This window comes from Mus caroli, chromosome 5, assembly GCF_900094665.2.
Source record: "Mus caroli chromosome 5, CAROLI_EIJ_v1.1, whole genome shotgun sequence".
Classification (NCBI taxonomy): domain Eukaryota; kingdom Metazoa; phylum Chordata; class Mammalia; order Rodentia; family Muridae; genus Mus; species Mus caroli.
Genome location: NC_034574.1, coordinates 29,248,801 through 29,264,453, shown reverse-complemented (window position 1 = coordinate 29,264,453; position 15,653 = coordinate 29,248,801). Strand labels below are relative to the sequence as shown.

The following is a 15,653-nucleotide window of genomic DNA, read 5'->3' as shown; positions in this document are numbered from 1 at the left end:
ATATTACAATCTCTGACGTTTTATGGAATTATAAGAGAACTTAGGATAAAGTGTGTATGATAAATACATACCTGACTCCAGTGTAAAATGTGTTTTGATGTTTTTAGCATGCTTTCCAAATGTTATAAATTGGAATAAAGAGAACTTACATTTGTAAGAAAAATGTAGGTATTTCTTATAATTTTTTTGAATACTTAAATCAGGTGAGACCAAAACAGGAATAATATACCTTATAGGTTAAAGGTTCTGTTTGCAGTTAAACAGTTAAAAGTTTCTTGCCAGGAAGTAGTGGTCCACACCTTTAATCCCAGCAGAGATTAAACTCAGGAGGCAGAGCCAGGCAGATCTCTAAAGTCTGAGGCTAGCCTGGTAGGCTAGTTCCAGGACAGCCAAGGCTATACAGAAACGCTGTCTCAAAAAAGCCGAGCAGTGGTGGCGCCTTTAATCCCAGCACTCGGGAGGCAGAGGCAGACAGATTTCTGAGTTCAAGGCCAGCCTGGTCTACAAAGTGAGTTCCAGGACAGCCAGGGCTATACAGAGAAACCCTGTCTCAAAAAACAAACAAACCACCAAAAAAGTTTGTCCTATGTTAAGTCCTTGCAAGTTAAAGTTTCTATTTGTAATTAGTAAGTTTCTGTTTGTCCTATGCAGGTTAAGGTTTCTGTTTGTAGTTAATAAGTTCCTGTTTGTTCAGTGTTAAGTCCTTGCAAATTAAGGTTTCTATTTGTTTCTATTTGTAACTACTAAGTTCCTGTTTTAGACCTGCTCTGAACTGCTTGCAACCCCATTCACATGATGTATATCCGTACCCTTGTCCTTCCCTTTAAAGGTATCTTTCATCCGTCTGTGTGAGGATATTGGATTCCCTGGAGCTGGAATTACAGTTGTGAGCAGCCAGTTCAAATCTTTCCAACTCTTATTGTATCTAACAGGGTTTAACAGTCAACTCCCTTGCCTCTGAACACCTTATCTCTCCCATAAAGGGACATTCAAGCGGCCAGCAGAGGCTGCTTTCTCAAATCCTGCAACAGCTGGCTGGCCAGTCCCTGGCACACCTTGAAGGAATACCCAAAACAGCAGGGGTTCTCTTTTTACCTTGATCGGGCAGCACAAACCACACCCAAACACTTGACTTCAAAGAAAGACCCTTTATTAAGTGGGGAAGAAAAGTTAAAGGGACTGCTTTCTGACTTAGGATGAAAAACAGAAGTAAATGGCCTTATAGGTGTAATTTAAAAAAAAATATTTATTATATGTAACTACACTGTAGCTGTCTTTGGACACTCCAGAAGAGTGAGTCAGATCTCATTATGGTTATGAGCCACCATGTGGTTGCTGGGATTTGAACTCTGGACCTTCGGAAGAATAGTCAGTGCTCTTAACTGCTAAGCCATCTCTCCAGCCTCCAGATGTAATTTTTAAAAAGATTTTATTTATTTCATATATATGATGAGTACATTGTAGCTGTCTTTAGATATACCAGAAGAGGGCATCTGATCCTATTACAGATGGTTATGAGCCACCATGAGGTTGTGGGAATTGAACTCAGGACCTCCAGAAGAGCAGTCAGTGCTCTTAACTACTGAGGTATCTCTCCAGCCCTATAGGTGTAATTTTTTAAGACGAGGGAAAAAAGGGGGAATCTATGTTAGAATGGGCTAGGATGTGGTAGTATATTTTAATTGGACATGTTAATTAGGTGAGCCAAATGGGGCTTTTGATTACTGGACTTCAGTATTTTTATAGCTCTATCTTTGTAATCAGCCTCAAGAGGAGAAAGTAACCAAATAAGGGAATGGACCTAGGGGGCTACCTTTAGGAATGTAATCTAATGCTTATTAGCAAGGCAGAGGGGCTGGAGAAGGACAAGGCTGCCAGAGCCACCTACTTGAGTGGGCTAATGACCCTTCACACTTCACAGCTTGCTTTGGTTAGATTCTCAGGTTTAACAGGTAGGCAACTGATTCTACATGTAGAAATGCAGCTTAAAATGTCTAAGGAAATTTCAGTTTATAAGCAGGCCATACAAGTATAATCAAAATCCTAGTTAAAGTGACCAAATTTAAAAATACAATAAGATTAGTAATTTGAGCCAGGCGTGGTGGCGCACACCTTTAATCCCAGCACTTGAGAGGCAGAGGCAGGCGGATTTCTGAGTTTGAGGCCAGCTTGGTCTACAGAGTGAGTTCTAGGACAGCCAGGACTATAGAGAGAAACCCTGTCTTGAAAAACCAAAAAAAAAAAAAAAAAAAAAGTCATTTGTTTTTCTAGTCTAAGAAAAAGGATTTTTTTTTTTTTTTTTTAATGGGAAGGGGTTTTTGGTTTTTTTCAAGACAGTGTTTCTCTGTTTACGCCCAGCTGTCCTGGAACCAAGCTGGCCTCCAGTACAGACACGGGCCTGCCTTTGCCTCCCAAATGCTATTAAAGGCATGTGCCACCATACCCATTGTGGGTTTTATATTTGTAATCTTTTTGGTTTTTGGAGACAGGGTTTGTAACATGGAACAGATTGGTCTCTAACCCAAGATCTCGTCTCAGCTCCTGAATTCTTGGAATATTTGAAATTTTACACATTATTTTATTTTACTTTATTGAGGCTTTGTTGGGGATCTCATGTAGTCTGGAACTCAATTTGTAGACTATGCTGGCCTCAAACTTCTGCCTGCCGTTACCTCCCAAGTGCTGGGATTAGAGAAATGTGCCACATCACCTGACTTATTTACTTACTGAGTGCATATACACGTACCACAGAGCACTTGTAGCAGTCAGAGGGAGGCTTGTCTAAGTCGGCTCTTTCCTTTCACTGTGTGGGTCCTGTATGGTCTGAGGATATGGAAGCTTCTAAGAAGTGTTTGTGGTCCAGGAAGGTGTTCTGGGGTTGGTAAATCCAAGTTCTGAGGGTTAAAGGATGTGAGAGAAACAAACAAACCTGGACGGTGATAGCAAAGTGTTAGGATAATAGGGGAGGAATGAGATTTGTTTGGGGGGGAGGGTTTTGTCTAGGATGGTGTTTTGATGTTGGTAAATGCAAGTTTAAAGGATCTGTCTTTTTATGAGTTTAAAAGATTCTTGTAAGCTTCAGGGAACCCACTCAAATCCATCTCCCACAGGTCAAGTGGACTCCAGCTAAGTACTGTCAATCAACAGCCTGTTTCCCTTCCACCTGCCTATTCCTGAGGGTGAGGTCTTTTTCCTGGTCCCAGGACTTCCCCACCTCTCCTCCAAATACCAAGACTATGGGCTTAAAAGTTTCAAATGAACATTCAAGAAAAAGTTTTTCTCCCTAAACTCCTTACCTTTATCTTCTGCCATATATATAATCTGTTCTAGCACCCTGCCAAGTCCAGATATTTCCTCAGAACCTGTATCTAGGATGGGTACAAAGCAATTACCCACAAGTGCTCTGGCGCAGCCTCACAACAGACTGCTTCAACTGGGCATGCACTCTTCTACCCACAGATGTCCCACAGCCTGGACAGCCTGCAAACAACCAGGTCTTCCTACACTTAGCTAACATACCAGCTTTCCGCCCCACCTCAACCCCATAATGCCATCCCAATGTCAGCAGGAAGTAGTCATAGATGATTCTGTCTCTCCTTATTCACTTATTATCTATCAACAAAAGTCTTTGATGTTTGTCAGACCCTGTGACAAGGGACTGAGAGCAGACCTGGCCCCAGGGTTTCCCAGCATCCCTCAGTCCCTACCTGGCATACCCTGCCCAACCCTGAACCCCAGAGGCTCTCCCCTATATAATCTAGACATTTCGGTTTCTTCTCTCCGTGCTTGTTCTTTCTTGATTTCTCTCTCCTCTCTTGCCTCTCCCTCACTCCCCCTGGTGACTTCTCTGGGTGCTTCCTTAGGTTCACATGTGAACCATGGAGAAAGGTCCAGGAAGAGATTCACAGCACCCTGTGGGTCTTAGATCGATGGCTGTCCAGCCACCATTGTTTAAAAAAAAAATGCATATAAGGAGTAGAAAGCAGAGTGTCTCTAATACTGTGGTGTCTTGAATAGGTACACCCACACACACACAGACATATATGATTAAATGCTTGAACCATAGGGAGTGGCACTATTAGGAGGTGCAGCTTTGTTTGAGGAAGTATGTCACTGTGGGGCGGGCTTTGAGGTTTTATATGCACAAGCTATGCCCAGTATGGTACACAGTCTCCTGCTGCCTGCAGATTAAAATGTAGAACTCCCAGCTCCTTCTCTAGCATCATGTCTGCCTGCACACTGCCATGCTTCCCACCATGACAATAATGAACTAAACCTCTAAAACTGTAAGCCAGCCCCAATTAAATGTTTTCCTTTATAAAAGTTGCTGTGGTCATGGTGACTTTTCCAGCAATAAAACCCTAAGACAAATATGAATGCCCTGACTAAAAGGTATATCATTTAACATTTACATTTACTTCTGAACAAATATCTCAGCTCTCCATATTTTAAACAGCATGTCTTTAATCAAAGTGCTTGGCTTGCTCTGTAACGATCTATTGGCTGTAGGATGATATAGGATAGCCTCTCAGGGACAACTAGCATGGGATCATCTCAGCAGGGCACCCGATCACATTCACCTGAGGCCAGACAGGATTCCAAGGGATAGACAGGACCTCAAGGCACTTGACAACTGAAGCTAAACTGGCATGCCAACACTTGTATGCTATTGGCCAAAGAAAGTTATGAGGCCAGGCATGGATCAGATGCTGACGGGATAAACTAACTCTGTTATAATAAACTACCTCTGTTCTTGCTCTTGTGGCAGGAGAGATCATGTGCCATGGAACATCACTGGATAACTTTGTAGAGTTGGTTCTCCTTCCACCTTAGCGTGGGTTCCTGAGATCTTAGGTTGTTGGGTTTGTACAACAAGAATACTGAACCATCCTGCTTGCCCTCTCTCTTTTTGGGGGGCTGTGGGGGTTCTCTGTGTTGTCCTGGCAGTCTGATACTCGATTTGTTGACCAGGCTGGCCTGGAACTCACAGAGGTCCACTTGCCTAGCCTCTATGTCTTTTTTGTTTGTTTTCGGTTTTTGTTTTGTTTTTTGAGACAGGGTATCTTTGGGTATCCCCAGCTCTCCTGGAACTTGCTTTGTAGACCAGGTTGGCCTCAAACTCACAGAGATCTGCCTGTCTCTACTTGCCAAGTGCTAGGATTAAAGGCATATGCCACCACTGCCCAACACTAACTCTTTTTATGCAAGAATTGCTACGTAGTCAGACTATCTTGAAACACACTACATTGTCCATGCTGGTCTCAATTCTTGGTCCTGTTTCCTGCCTCTACCTCCCAAGTGCTGAGATGACATGAGTAAATTACTAGGCCCAGCAAGACCAGAGGTATGAAGCTGCAAAGCAATGGATAGGTTAGGTTCACATGGCTATTGATAACAAGGCAATGGATATTGATATGTTAACATTTGGCCACAGTTGTATCACACACAGCATTCACTTCCCACAACATTAAGAAATAGTTGTGGCCGGGCGGTGGTGGTGCATGCCTTTAATCCCAGCACTTGGGAGGCAGAGGCAAGCAGATTTCTGAGTTCGAGGCCAGCCTGGTCTACAAAGTGAGTTCCAGGGCTATACAGAGAAACCCTGTCTCAAAAAAACCAAAAAACCAAACCAAACCAAACCAAACAAAAAAACAAAAGAAAAGAAATAGTTGTGGAGCAAACACCCTCTGTGCTCTTGAGCTGTCTCTGAGCAGCAGCTCAGCCCAGAAAGAAAGGCAAAGGGAGACCTTGCTGACTGCCAAACAGCACTGCTGCTAGTGCCCCCCAGTTTGCTGGGCTGTGGAGAGGCTAGCCCTTGTCACAGTATGTACTTTGGGTCACCATGCACACGAGCTCCTGTGCAGGAGCTGGTTCAACCTAGAATAGTGACAGTGGTCATCCTCCCTGTTAGCCTGCCTTTGGCTTGCTTGAAATCACCAGGATCATCCCTCCATTTTAAATGAGTTGGAATCACACAAAACCTGCAAGAAATGTGATTCTTATTTAAGTAAAACTGAATCTGCCCCCAATTCTAATTCAACAGGGAGACAAGGACTCCTTTGTCCCTAGCAACCCCTAAACACCTCCCACTCCCCTGCCAGAGTTGTACAAGAGCCTTGGAATTCTGTTAGTTCTACAATACTGGGATAGAATTCTGAGACAAATTTGTTCCTGTCAATGCTAAGAGTCTTTCTTGGTCTGAAGTACCCTGGGGTAAGACTGCCTTACCACCCGAGGGACATCTGCAGATCTAAGGAGGATGGCCAAGGTGTGGTGGTGTTTCTTTCTCCTGAACATCTACCCATCTAGTAGTTTCTCCTTGCCTTATTCCCTCCCCAAGCCTTGGCACCATCTTCTTCCTAAGAACCAAACGTCACAATGCAGCTTTATTCTCCAGGCTAAGTTTCACTGGCAGGCATTCATTCCACACACCTATTATTAAAGTCCAGCTTTCCCCAGCACAGAGCAGCAGTAAGCGAGAAACTTAGAACTTATCTCATCTGCCCTGTTGAGCCACTGTCCACAAGGACTCCAATTTTGTTGGATTTGGGCTCTTGATGATAATGGAGAGAGGACCCTGAAAGGTACCTCCTATTAGCTTAAGCCAGAGTCACCTCTTTGAGGACGGATGGCCTAATTAGCAGAACAGGAGATGAGTGGGCTATGAGGGTTGCTGGGTAATGTGATCACTGTGATGATCCATGAGAGACATGAGAAGGGCCTGTCCAGAGCCACATGCTTAAGAATTTGACCGCATTTGCAATCTCACATTTATGCGGGGTCCCAGGCACATCCACTGGTTCTGGTTGGAGATTGGTACTTCCAGTCCTATGAAAAGACTTGCTGGACATAGGGAAGAGCCAGGTTTGGCATATAAAAACGTGGCAGCCAGTTGCAGTCCAGAGGAAGAGTACTTTTTTGTTCAGCATTTCTAAACACTACCACACTTTTTTCTGGAGCAACCATACAGGAGCAGGCTGGAGCTGGGGAGAGGGTAAGCTTTGTGCCTGGGGTGGAAGAAGAGAGCCACTGTCGTAGGGGTAGGGGCAGGGGGGGTCACGTCGGCAGCTGCACGCAGTGTTGGCGTGGGGCTGCCAGCTGACTCAGGAGGCCTCTAGGTGACGGGTAGCGTGGCAGGTGCGATTTGCCTCTTGCCTTGCCCGCAGCCTGCGCTCGCGACTCTGGTCCAGCTCCAGCCAGTGCTGCATCTCCTCCTGCGCCTGCGAGCGGGTGGAGGGGTGGGCGGGCCCAAGGTCGGTCGAGGAGGCGGTGGGCCCTGTTCTCAGACACTTAGGCATCAGCTTTCCCACGCCTTAACAGCCACCACCACCACCCCACCCCACCCCCCAGACCCGAAAGGTTGCTTCCTGCTCAGCTCACCCGCTGATTTGGACGTAGGGCCCGGGGCGGTGACAAGAGCTGTGTTGCTGTCTGCCTGCGGCGTTCAGCTGCCCTCTCCTCCATTTTGCGCTTCAGCTCCAGCACACGCTCATCCTGGGAGGGTGTCCCGGGGCTTGTAGCCTGGGCCTTCTTTTCCTCCCACCTGGACCACAACAGCACTAGCTTAGACGTAGGCTGAGTAACACGGAGGAAGGTTTTTGTGGGATCCTGACAGTACCCTTACCTTTTAAATCTTTTAACTTTTTTTTTTTTAAATTGCATTCTAATTACGTATACAGTTGGTGTGAAAACTCTTTTTGCCTCACACTCCCTCTGGCTCTCTCATGCACCTCCCTGGGGGAGGGGGGGGCAGCTGCTGATACTGTACATTTCTACTCATCCCCTCCTTAGTATGGGCCATTTCTCCTGTTCAACAGCAGATCTTACCGCCTGAGGCTTTCATTACAGACTACATCACAGCATGGGGGCGTGGGAGCATGAACACTTACTCTCCTTGCTTTTCAGCTCTTGCCCAACTGTCCTGGCCCTGTTCCTCCTCAAAAATTCTCTCATTAAGTTCCTGTGGTAGAGGTTGGTTGTACGAATGGGGGTGGGGAGCTTTGAATCTTGAGAGGCACTCCAGCTTCCGGTGCATTTGGGGTCTGCCGCGGTGAGGCCAGCATCTGGGAACTGGTGGGTTTCCTGAGAATCGGCCAGCTAATCCTATCTGAGCAGGGTGCAGTGGCATTACTTCCTTTCCACTCCAGCCAGGGCAGCTGGTGCTTGGGGACCAAGAGTGATGCATTCATTTTCTTCTGCTGGCAATGAATTAGAGTCCTTCCTCTGACCACCCCTCGCCAGTCACAAGAAGGTGCTTCCTCTGGAGCCATGTGTTCTGTTTTAACAGGCCTGGTTACCACCTCCTCTGGAACAGTTGTGACCATGAGACCAACCTGGCTTCTATTGCAAACTGGCCCAGATACAGATGTTCTCAAACAAATAAAAGGTCTAAGCATATATATATACACACACACACAATTAAATGTGATATAAGTACTGGTTTAAAAAGAAAAAATAGCAAAGAGTATTTTAAAAGTCCTAGCAGTCTTGGGATACTTGGAGAACTGTGAATTCAGGCAGGTATTTGAATGATATTGAGAATTTTGCTTACTTTGACTAGTTATTTCATGATGCTGTTGTTTAGGTAGGACAACCTCTTTTTTCCTTTCTTTTAGAAAATATACACTACAGGGGCCTGAAAGATGACTCAGTGGTCAAGAGCACTGGCTTTTCTTCCAGAGGACTTGGGGTTCAATTTCCAGCACCCACATGTCAGCTCATCACTGTCTAACTCCTGTTCAAGGGGATCAATCCCACACCCTCACACAGACACACCCACAGGGAGAACACCAATGCACACAAAATAGAAATAAATTAAAAGAAAAGAAAATACACATCACTGTCTCTATACTTAGTGTAGAAAATACACTAAGAAGTATAGTATATGGTACTGGTAACCATTTCTATGGTAACCATTTCTAGGTACTTATTTCTAAATGACTTTGAAGCCTGAGAAACAGCTAGCTAACTAAATGAAGTACATACAGCACAAAGGTGGTGCTTGCAACATTGACGCACTGGATAAGTTGTGTGTCATGGACATGAAAGTCATTGGCACAGAACTGATAATTCTCCCATAAAATGAAAATGGTTAGAGTTAAAGGATTGTCTGGCAAGGGCTGGTGGCTGTGGCAAGGGTACCCACAGAGGAAGGTGTATAGCAGGGTTGTTGCTCCTTGGCTCCTTCCCCGGGACCCTGGTACCCACCTCAAGGCTGCGGTCCTGCCCATGGCTGCGCGGCACAGTGAGATCTGTTCCACTGTGTTCTGTATCATTTGGCTCTTGGCTCGTTTGTCCTGGATGATTTGATCCCGCTTCTCCTCTTGCTCTCGTTTCTGGGTCTCTTTGAGCATGGCCAGCCGTTCTCGAAGTTCCACAACAGACATCTCACCTTCCAGACCATAGCCTGGGATCTTCCAAATAACAGGAGAGAGCTCAAGCTGGCAGCTGTACAAGCCACTTGCCCCTCATATCCAAGAAGACTTTTCCTCTGCTTCAGTCCACCTCCAGCCTAGAGCCCTATGGTAGAGCTGGACTTCTCAGTGGGATACACCTTGACCTTTGGGTCTAGGTGAGACCCAGTAGTCAACTGCAAGAGCCTCCCAGACCTGATCTCTTGTTCCTGTGAACCTAGCTCTTCTCTGTTTTCTCACGTAGGCTGCTGCCTCCTCCACCTCCCTAATTAGCCCTTGGCTTTCCCTAGGTCTGGATGTTTATCCACTTGGGTGCTCCTTACTCCCTTCCCATTTTGGGTCTAGAGAGTCTAGGGACCTCACCCTTCAATACGCATCTCCCCAAATGTCTACCTCCATGCAGTTTAGCTCGTTCCCCTTCAGAGATCCATCTCTGATGGGTAGCTCTTTCCTCAATAAAAAAATTCCACCCTAAAGGTAAGAGGGAAGGCTCCTAGGACTCAGGAAGCAAAGGAAACTTATAAGGCTCAGGAAACTTAGGAAGTTACAGGATTCACAAAGCCTTGGGGCTGGGGGGGGGGCGGGGGGCTATGATTGTATAGCAAAGACGCTGCTGGAAAGAGAAAATTCTTGGGCGAGTGCTATATAGCAATCCTCTAAAGGGAAGCATCCAACCCAGGAGGTACGTGGTGGTAGGATGGGGGAAGACTCTTGAGACTCAAGACTCTCCCCTGCTTTGTAAAAAAGTGAACAGCTGCTGAGGGGGAGACTCTGACCAGTAGGGCTGTTAGAGGAGTCTCAGGCCTGTCAACCTATCAAGTTGCCTGCAGATTGTGCAGAGAGCTCTTGGGATGTAGCTTTCATAAGCTGTCATCTATGTTGGGGTAGGCTTTTTGGTGACATAATGCATCTGAGACCCCTGGTGCCTATAAGTAACGCCTTGCCATACTGCTGGTGGAAACCCCAATAAATATCCATTGGTTCACCAGGTTGGACTTTGTTACCTTGGTTTTTCTGGAGTTCCCTTTCTGTGGTAAGTAGATGAGTGTTGCATTTCCTCAGGAAAAAGGCTCTCAAACAACAGCAGGCTGAACTGCCTGCAGATTGTACAGGGAGCACCTGGGGTGCAGCTTTTCTGAGTTGTCCCTCGCACTGGAGTGAACATTTTGGTAAACTCACCTTTGAGACATCTGTGCCTCCATAATTAACCCTTCCCGTGCTCCTATATGCAGCCTAAATAAACAAACTGGATCACTAGTTATAGATTAGGGTCCTTACTCTGTGGTTGGTACCATGGTATCATATCAAGGTCGAGGTTAGTGGAGAGGTCACAGGAGAAGCTTCCTGCCCGTCTTCCTGTAGCACATCCCATAAGCTGAATTCACCTACAGCTGAATCCAGCCACCACACTTGGTATCCAAGTGACTAGGGGATTATGGGTAGGACAAGACCAACCTTTGGCCTTGATGGGAATTCTGTACCACACAAGGAGATACTCTGATGTTGAGGCCGCCAAGGGCCACAGTCTCACCTGGGTAAGGTCCACCAGCTTCCCCTTGCGTGTGGGCTGTGTCTCCATGGCACGAAGGTGAGCAATGAGCTCACAGCGACGCTTCTGTTCCTCTTTGGCTTCCTTTGCGCTACGCTGTAGCAACTCCCGACTCTCCTCTATCACCTCCTGAACTTGGGAACAAAGTGGGGTGCTGATGAGGACAGTGAATGATCTGGCAGACATTGGACAGGGGCTGTGTCTTTCAGAAGTGTCTTCAGGCCTTGGCCCCTACTCAGTCCTAGCCTACCCTCCAGGGGCATCACCACTCACTACTAAAGGAGCTTGTTTGTAATTAAGAAGGATGTAGGGGGCTGGGGAAGGCCTCATGGCACCTGACTCCCTGCAGTACCTATCTGCTGCCGGCCCTTCACGAGCTTCGTTTGGACTATCTTGACATTCTTCTGTGCTTCTGTGACCTGCTCCACCAGCTCTTTCATGGCCTTCTCCTCTTGGAAGCGCCTCTCAGCACACTGCAGCATTAGCTCAGCTGTCTGTTCACAGAGAGGATCCAAAACAGTGAGAACTGGACAGACTGGGTCTCCCCTTTGATACTGTCCCAGCCTACACCACAAGTTCAAGGGCCACCCAGCCAGCCTTGCTCTGAGTTCATCCCCAGAGTCGTCAGCCCCTGGAGAACCTAGTTCCTTTTGAAGTTGGGCCTACTGGAGGAAGTTCCACCTCGTGTCCTCCTTCCTTCTTCCCAGGGTTGTCCTGGGGTTGAGTTTCCACTGTTTGGTTGTAGCAGCTCTAGAAACTGATAAAGAAAGATGCTCACGATGGAGGAAACCTAGTGGGGAGGATCTGGTAGGTGATGAGGTTAAGATGTGCAAGTGCCTGGGTTTGATCTCCAGAACCAAAAGAGAGGGGTGGTGGTAGGAGGTGGTTGTGTTTTGGAACAGCCTGAGGTAGCCTTCATTGCCTTGGTTGCCCAAGGGATGTCCTTGGGGTCCCGATCTTCCCAGGTCTACGCAGGAGGGCTGAATTACATGTGTGTCCCATCACTGCCTGGCTAGATAGTTATTTTTTGTCCTGAAGACTGAAACTCAGGGTTTCCTCATGCCCTCTCACTTTTCCTCACTTTTTCCTCTGCCCCCACTTTTGAAATATCATAATTAAGTTGGAGAAATGGTTATATGGAAATAAAAGGTATAAGAAAGTAGCTGTCTAGCAGGGCTGTGGTGGCCCATGCCTTTAGTGCCAGCACTTGGGGAGGCAGAGGTAGGTGGACCTCTGTGAATTTGAGGCCAGCCTAGTCTACAGAGTGAGTTCTGGGATAGCCAGAAATACACAGAGAAACCTTGTCTCAAACAAACAAACAAAAACTAGCAATATCGACAATAACAAAAGCCAAACCACACAGAGAGAAAGTATCTATGAGAATATATAGTCATTTATATTATTATATTTATATTATATATAGTGGTCTCACCATGTGGTGCTGGGAATCAAACATGGGTCCTTCTTGAAGAGCAGCCAGTGTTCTTAACCACTGAGCCACCTCTCCAGGACCAACCACCAGCTTTTACAACATGGAGACCTTTGGCACAGCAACCAAGAAGAAACCTTTGGGCATTATTTTAAACCAGAGATTCACTTCATTTTGCCAGCAACCATGTTGGATTCCAAACAGCAGGTCTAATGTCTCAACAGTCTGTTGTAACTGAGTCAGGTCTGCCCTGGCCTGGGACCCTAGTAACAGATAAAGAGATTTTTCATGTGACCTAAGGCAACCTTTAGGCCCCCTAGGCTGTGGTTTAATTTTTTCTTTAAGACATTTTTGTTGTTGTCTGTTTTACGTCGTTTGCCAGGCTACTTCCTCAGCTGTACTGGGTACAATTAACAGCTTGGACAAGGGCTCAAGACTGGGGGTCACCATCAGTGACAGTATAGACAGGAGCACAGTATTGAGCATCAGCAAAGCAAAGGGACTGGGTGGTGGAGGAGGAGGCGCTGCAGCTGGAGGGCAGGTGGGCACAGGGGATTGGTGAGACACATATGCCACAGAAAGACTGGCATTGCCAGGGAAGTGAGTGGGGGAGCATCGAGCTGGCTGAGTCTAGGGCTAGACACCTGGATGTCTCCTCTGATGGAAACCTCAGATGTGGGTTCTGTCTAGTATTGGTGAGGGGCAAGAGGCAATGAATGCATCCTTGGTCCACCACAGATCTCCTCCCCACCACAGGACAGTATCCAAATAAGGGATGTTCTTCAAGGAAGCACCATTAAAGAACTTCAAAACTAACACTGAGCTGAGGTGCAGCTCAGGGAGAAAGTCCTCGTCTGATATGTAGAAGGTCCTGGACTTTAATTCCCTACACTGGACAAAACAAAACAGAACAGAACAAAACCACAGAACACGCTAGGTGGCCTTTGTGTGACTGGAGCCAAGTGGAAAAAATGAAGAGTTTGGGAACATATCCCCATGGCAACCAACATGTGAATTATCTCTCACTAGTGGATTTAGTGTTGAGACCTGTACAGCTAGCTACCCTGTATTGGTTAAAAAGTAACAAAGTGGGCTTTATTCAGTATAGCTTATTATCTGCATGGTTCATCAAATGGGGATATTTTAAAATTATTATTTTAAATAGGGATATTATTTTAAAATGGGGATAAATTCAGTAAGAGAAGAAAGTATAGCCAAGAATCAAGCCAGTGTTAAAACTAAATTAAAAATAATACTGTTGCATTCACCCATCATTCTCAGGGACCTAGATTCAAACACCAGTATGAACAAATCCAGCCAGCCAGCCACACACACACATTAAAAAGATTACTGCTGCTGGGTGTGGAGGCACATGCCTTTATTCCCAGCACTTGGGAGGCAGAGGCAGGTGGATCTCTTGAGTTTGAGGCAGAGAACCTGGTTTATAGAGCAAGTTCCAGGATGGCCAGGGTTACACAGAGAAACTCTATCTCAAAAGACAAACAAACAAAAAGATCATTTTTCTACCCAGGATTTTAAATACATCTTTTCCACACTTGTTGATAGAGTTCCTAATATTGGTCACTGTGGATGAAACCAGAGCTGACACTCAATATTGGCCCACGTGCTGAGGCGTTGGGGCATGGTGGAGAATAATCAGGTCATTTTTAAAGACAATGTCTCCCTGTGTAGTCTAAGCTGATCTCAAAGTCTTAACCTTCCTGCCTCAGCCTCCTGTGAGATGAGGTTGCAGGTATGCACTACCACACCTAGTTAATAACTGGGTCTTAACCACAGAGAACCAAGCTAAGCCCAAGCAGCTCATCTCTCAATATAAAAAGAGGCTTCTGAAGGCTTGGGAGCAGTGCAAACAAATCAGAGATAAGCCAGAGGGTACTGTGGCCAGGTGGGAGCAAGGGGACCTTGCATGGAACAAAAAGCTGTTGTTGATTACCACATGCTAAAACTGTAAAAAACAAAACAAAATAAAATCAGTACAGTGCACAGAAAAAGTCAAATTCAATTTTATTTTCAAATATTCATTTAATGTGACTATCATTAGGCAAACATTTTAGCCACAGGAATGATTGTTGTGTACTGGGCATGCTCAGAACCAACAGCAAGACCCCTGGATATACACAGCTTGGCCAGCAGGGCATTCACCCACAGACACTGATGACCACAGTTCTGGGTCTGGGATGACATCCTCCTGTGACCTGACTGTGAAGACAGTTATGTTGACAAGGTTCAGGGTTTGTTTACAATCCTCAGGGTTGACTGGCTGTCGCCCTCACATGGCACTCTCATCCTTGGGTTCTACCTGTGGCCACTTACTCATAAAACCTCTGGGTGACAGGAGAGACTTTGTTAGGTTGTTACTGAGCCTGGAGAGGCTGTGAAGCCTCCCACCTATGGCCAGGAGGACACAGATGCAGCAGCCAGCCCTGTCAGTGCCCAGAAAGACAGACATAACAGCCACTCTTGATTCAACACCTAGATGACAGACCTTTCTTGAGTTACTTGTCAAATGTGGTGATATAGGAGATGGGACAGTAAAGACAGCTACTATGAAGGTAGAAGTGACTGTTGAACTGTTAAGGGAGGGGGTGACTTCACTAGTCACCAAGGCCCAACCTCCCTCCATTACATCCATGGGAAAGTCCAGGTGGGTGGGACCTGGGTGTTACTTCCTTCCCAACCCTGCTTTTCCCTCTTTTAACTTCTTTGAGCTGCTCTTTGTCCACAGTTAAGGAGATATATAGAGACATAATTAGAACCCTGGCCTTAGCAGGAACGTGCACTCCCCAACACAAGGCTAGTAGAGGCCACTAGGGAACTGGATTTTGACACCTACCTCTTGAAACATAGAGGTGCCTTTCCTGCAGTTCCAGAATGGCATGGGGGAGCCCACAGAATGGACGGTTTAACTATGATCCACAGTCTCATTATATCATACCCCCAGATGCTCAGGTCTCAGTGAAATGCCACTTATCACGCTGAAACCCAGGGCAGTCTTAACATAAGCAAGGAGATGGTGGATAAATGTCAACAGTAAGGTGACAGATGTTAGGGTTTGCTTGAGATAAAACAGTCTCAGCAAAAAAACAAAAACAAAACAAAAACAAAAACAAGCCAGGCATGGTGGTGCGTGCCTTTTATCCCAGCAGACAAAGGCAGGCAGATTTCTGAGTTCAAGGCCAGCCTGGTCTACAAAGTGAGTTCCAGGACAGCCAGGGCTACATAGAGAAACCCTGTCTCGAAA

General features: G+C 46.2%; 1 protein-coding gene across 2 annotated transcripts in view; it reads right to left on the bottom strand.

The window, feature by feature from the left end:
• Window positions 1-5,680: 5,680 nt before the first annotated feature.
• Window positions 5,681-15,653, bottom strand: part of Cfap99 (cilia and flagella associated protein 99) — a 39,718-nt gene continuing 29,745 nt past the window's right edge. For both annotated transcript variants that reach the window (XM_021163932.2, XM_021163933.2), the window contains exons 12-16: window positions 11,315-11,456; window positions 10,945-11,096; window positions 9,208-9,413; window positions 7,381-7,543; window positions 5,681-7,220 (exon numbers count right to left, since the gene is read on the bottom strand). In XM_021163932.2, coding sequence (XP_021019591.1) covers window positions 7,104-7,220; window positions 7,381-7,543; window positions 9,208-9,413; window positions 10,945-11,096; window positions 11,315-11,456 — 780 coding nt within the window. In that variant the 3' untranslated portion in view covers window positions 5,681-7,103. The remainder of the gene's footprint in view (window positions 7,221-7,380; window positions 7,544-9,207; window positions 9,414-10,944; window positions 11,097-11,314; window positions 11,457-15,653) is intronic.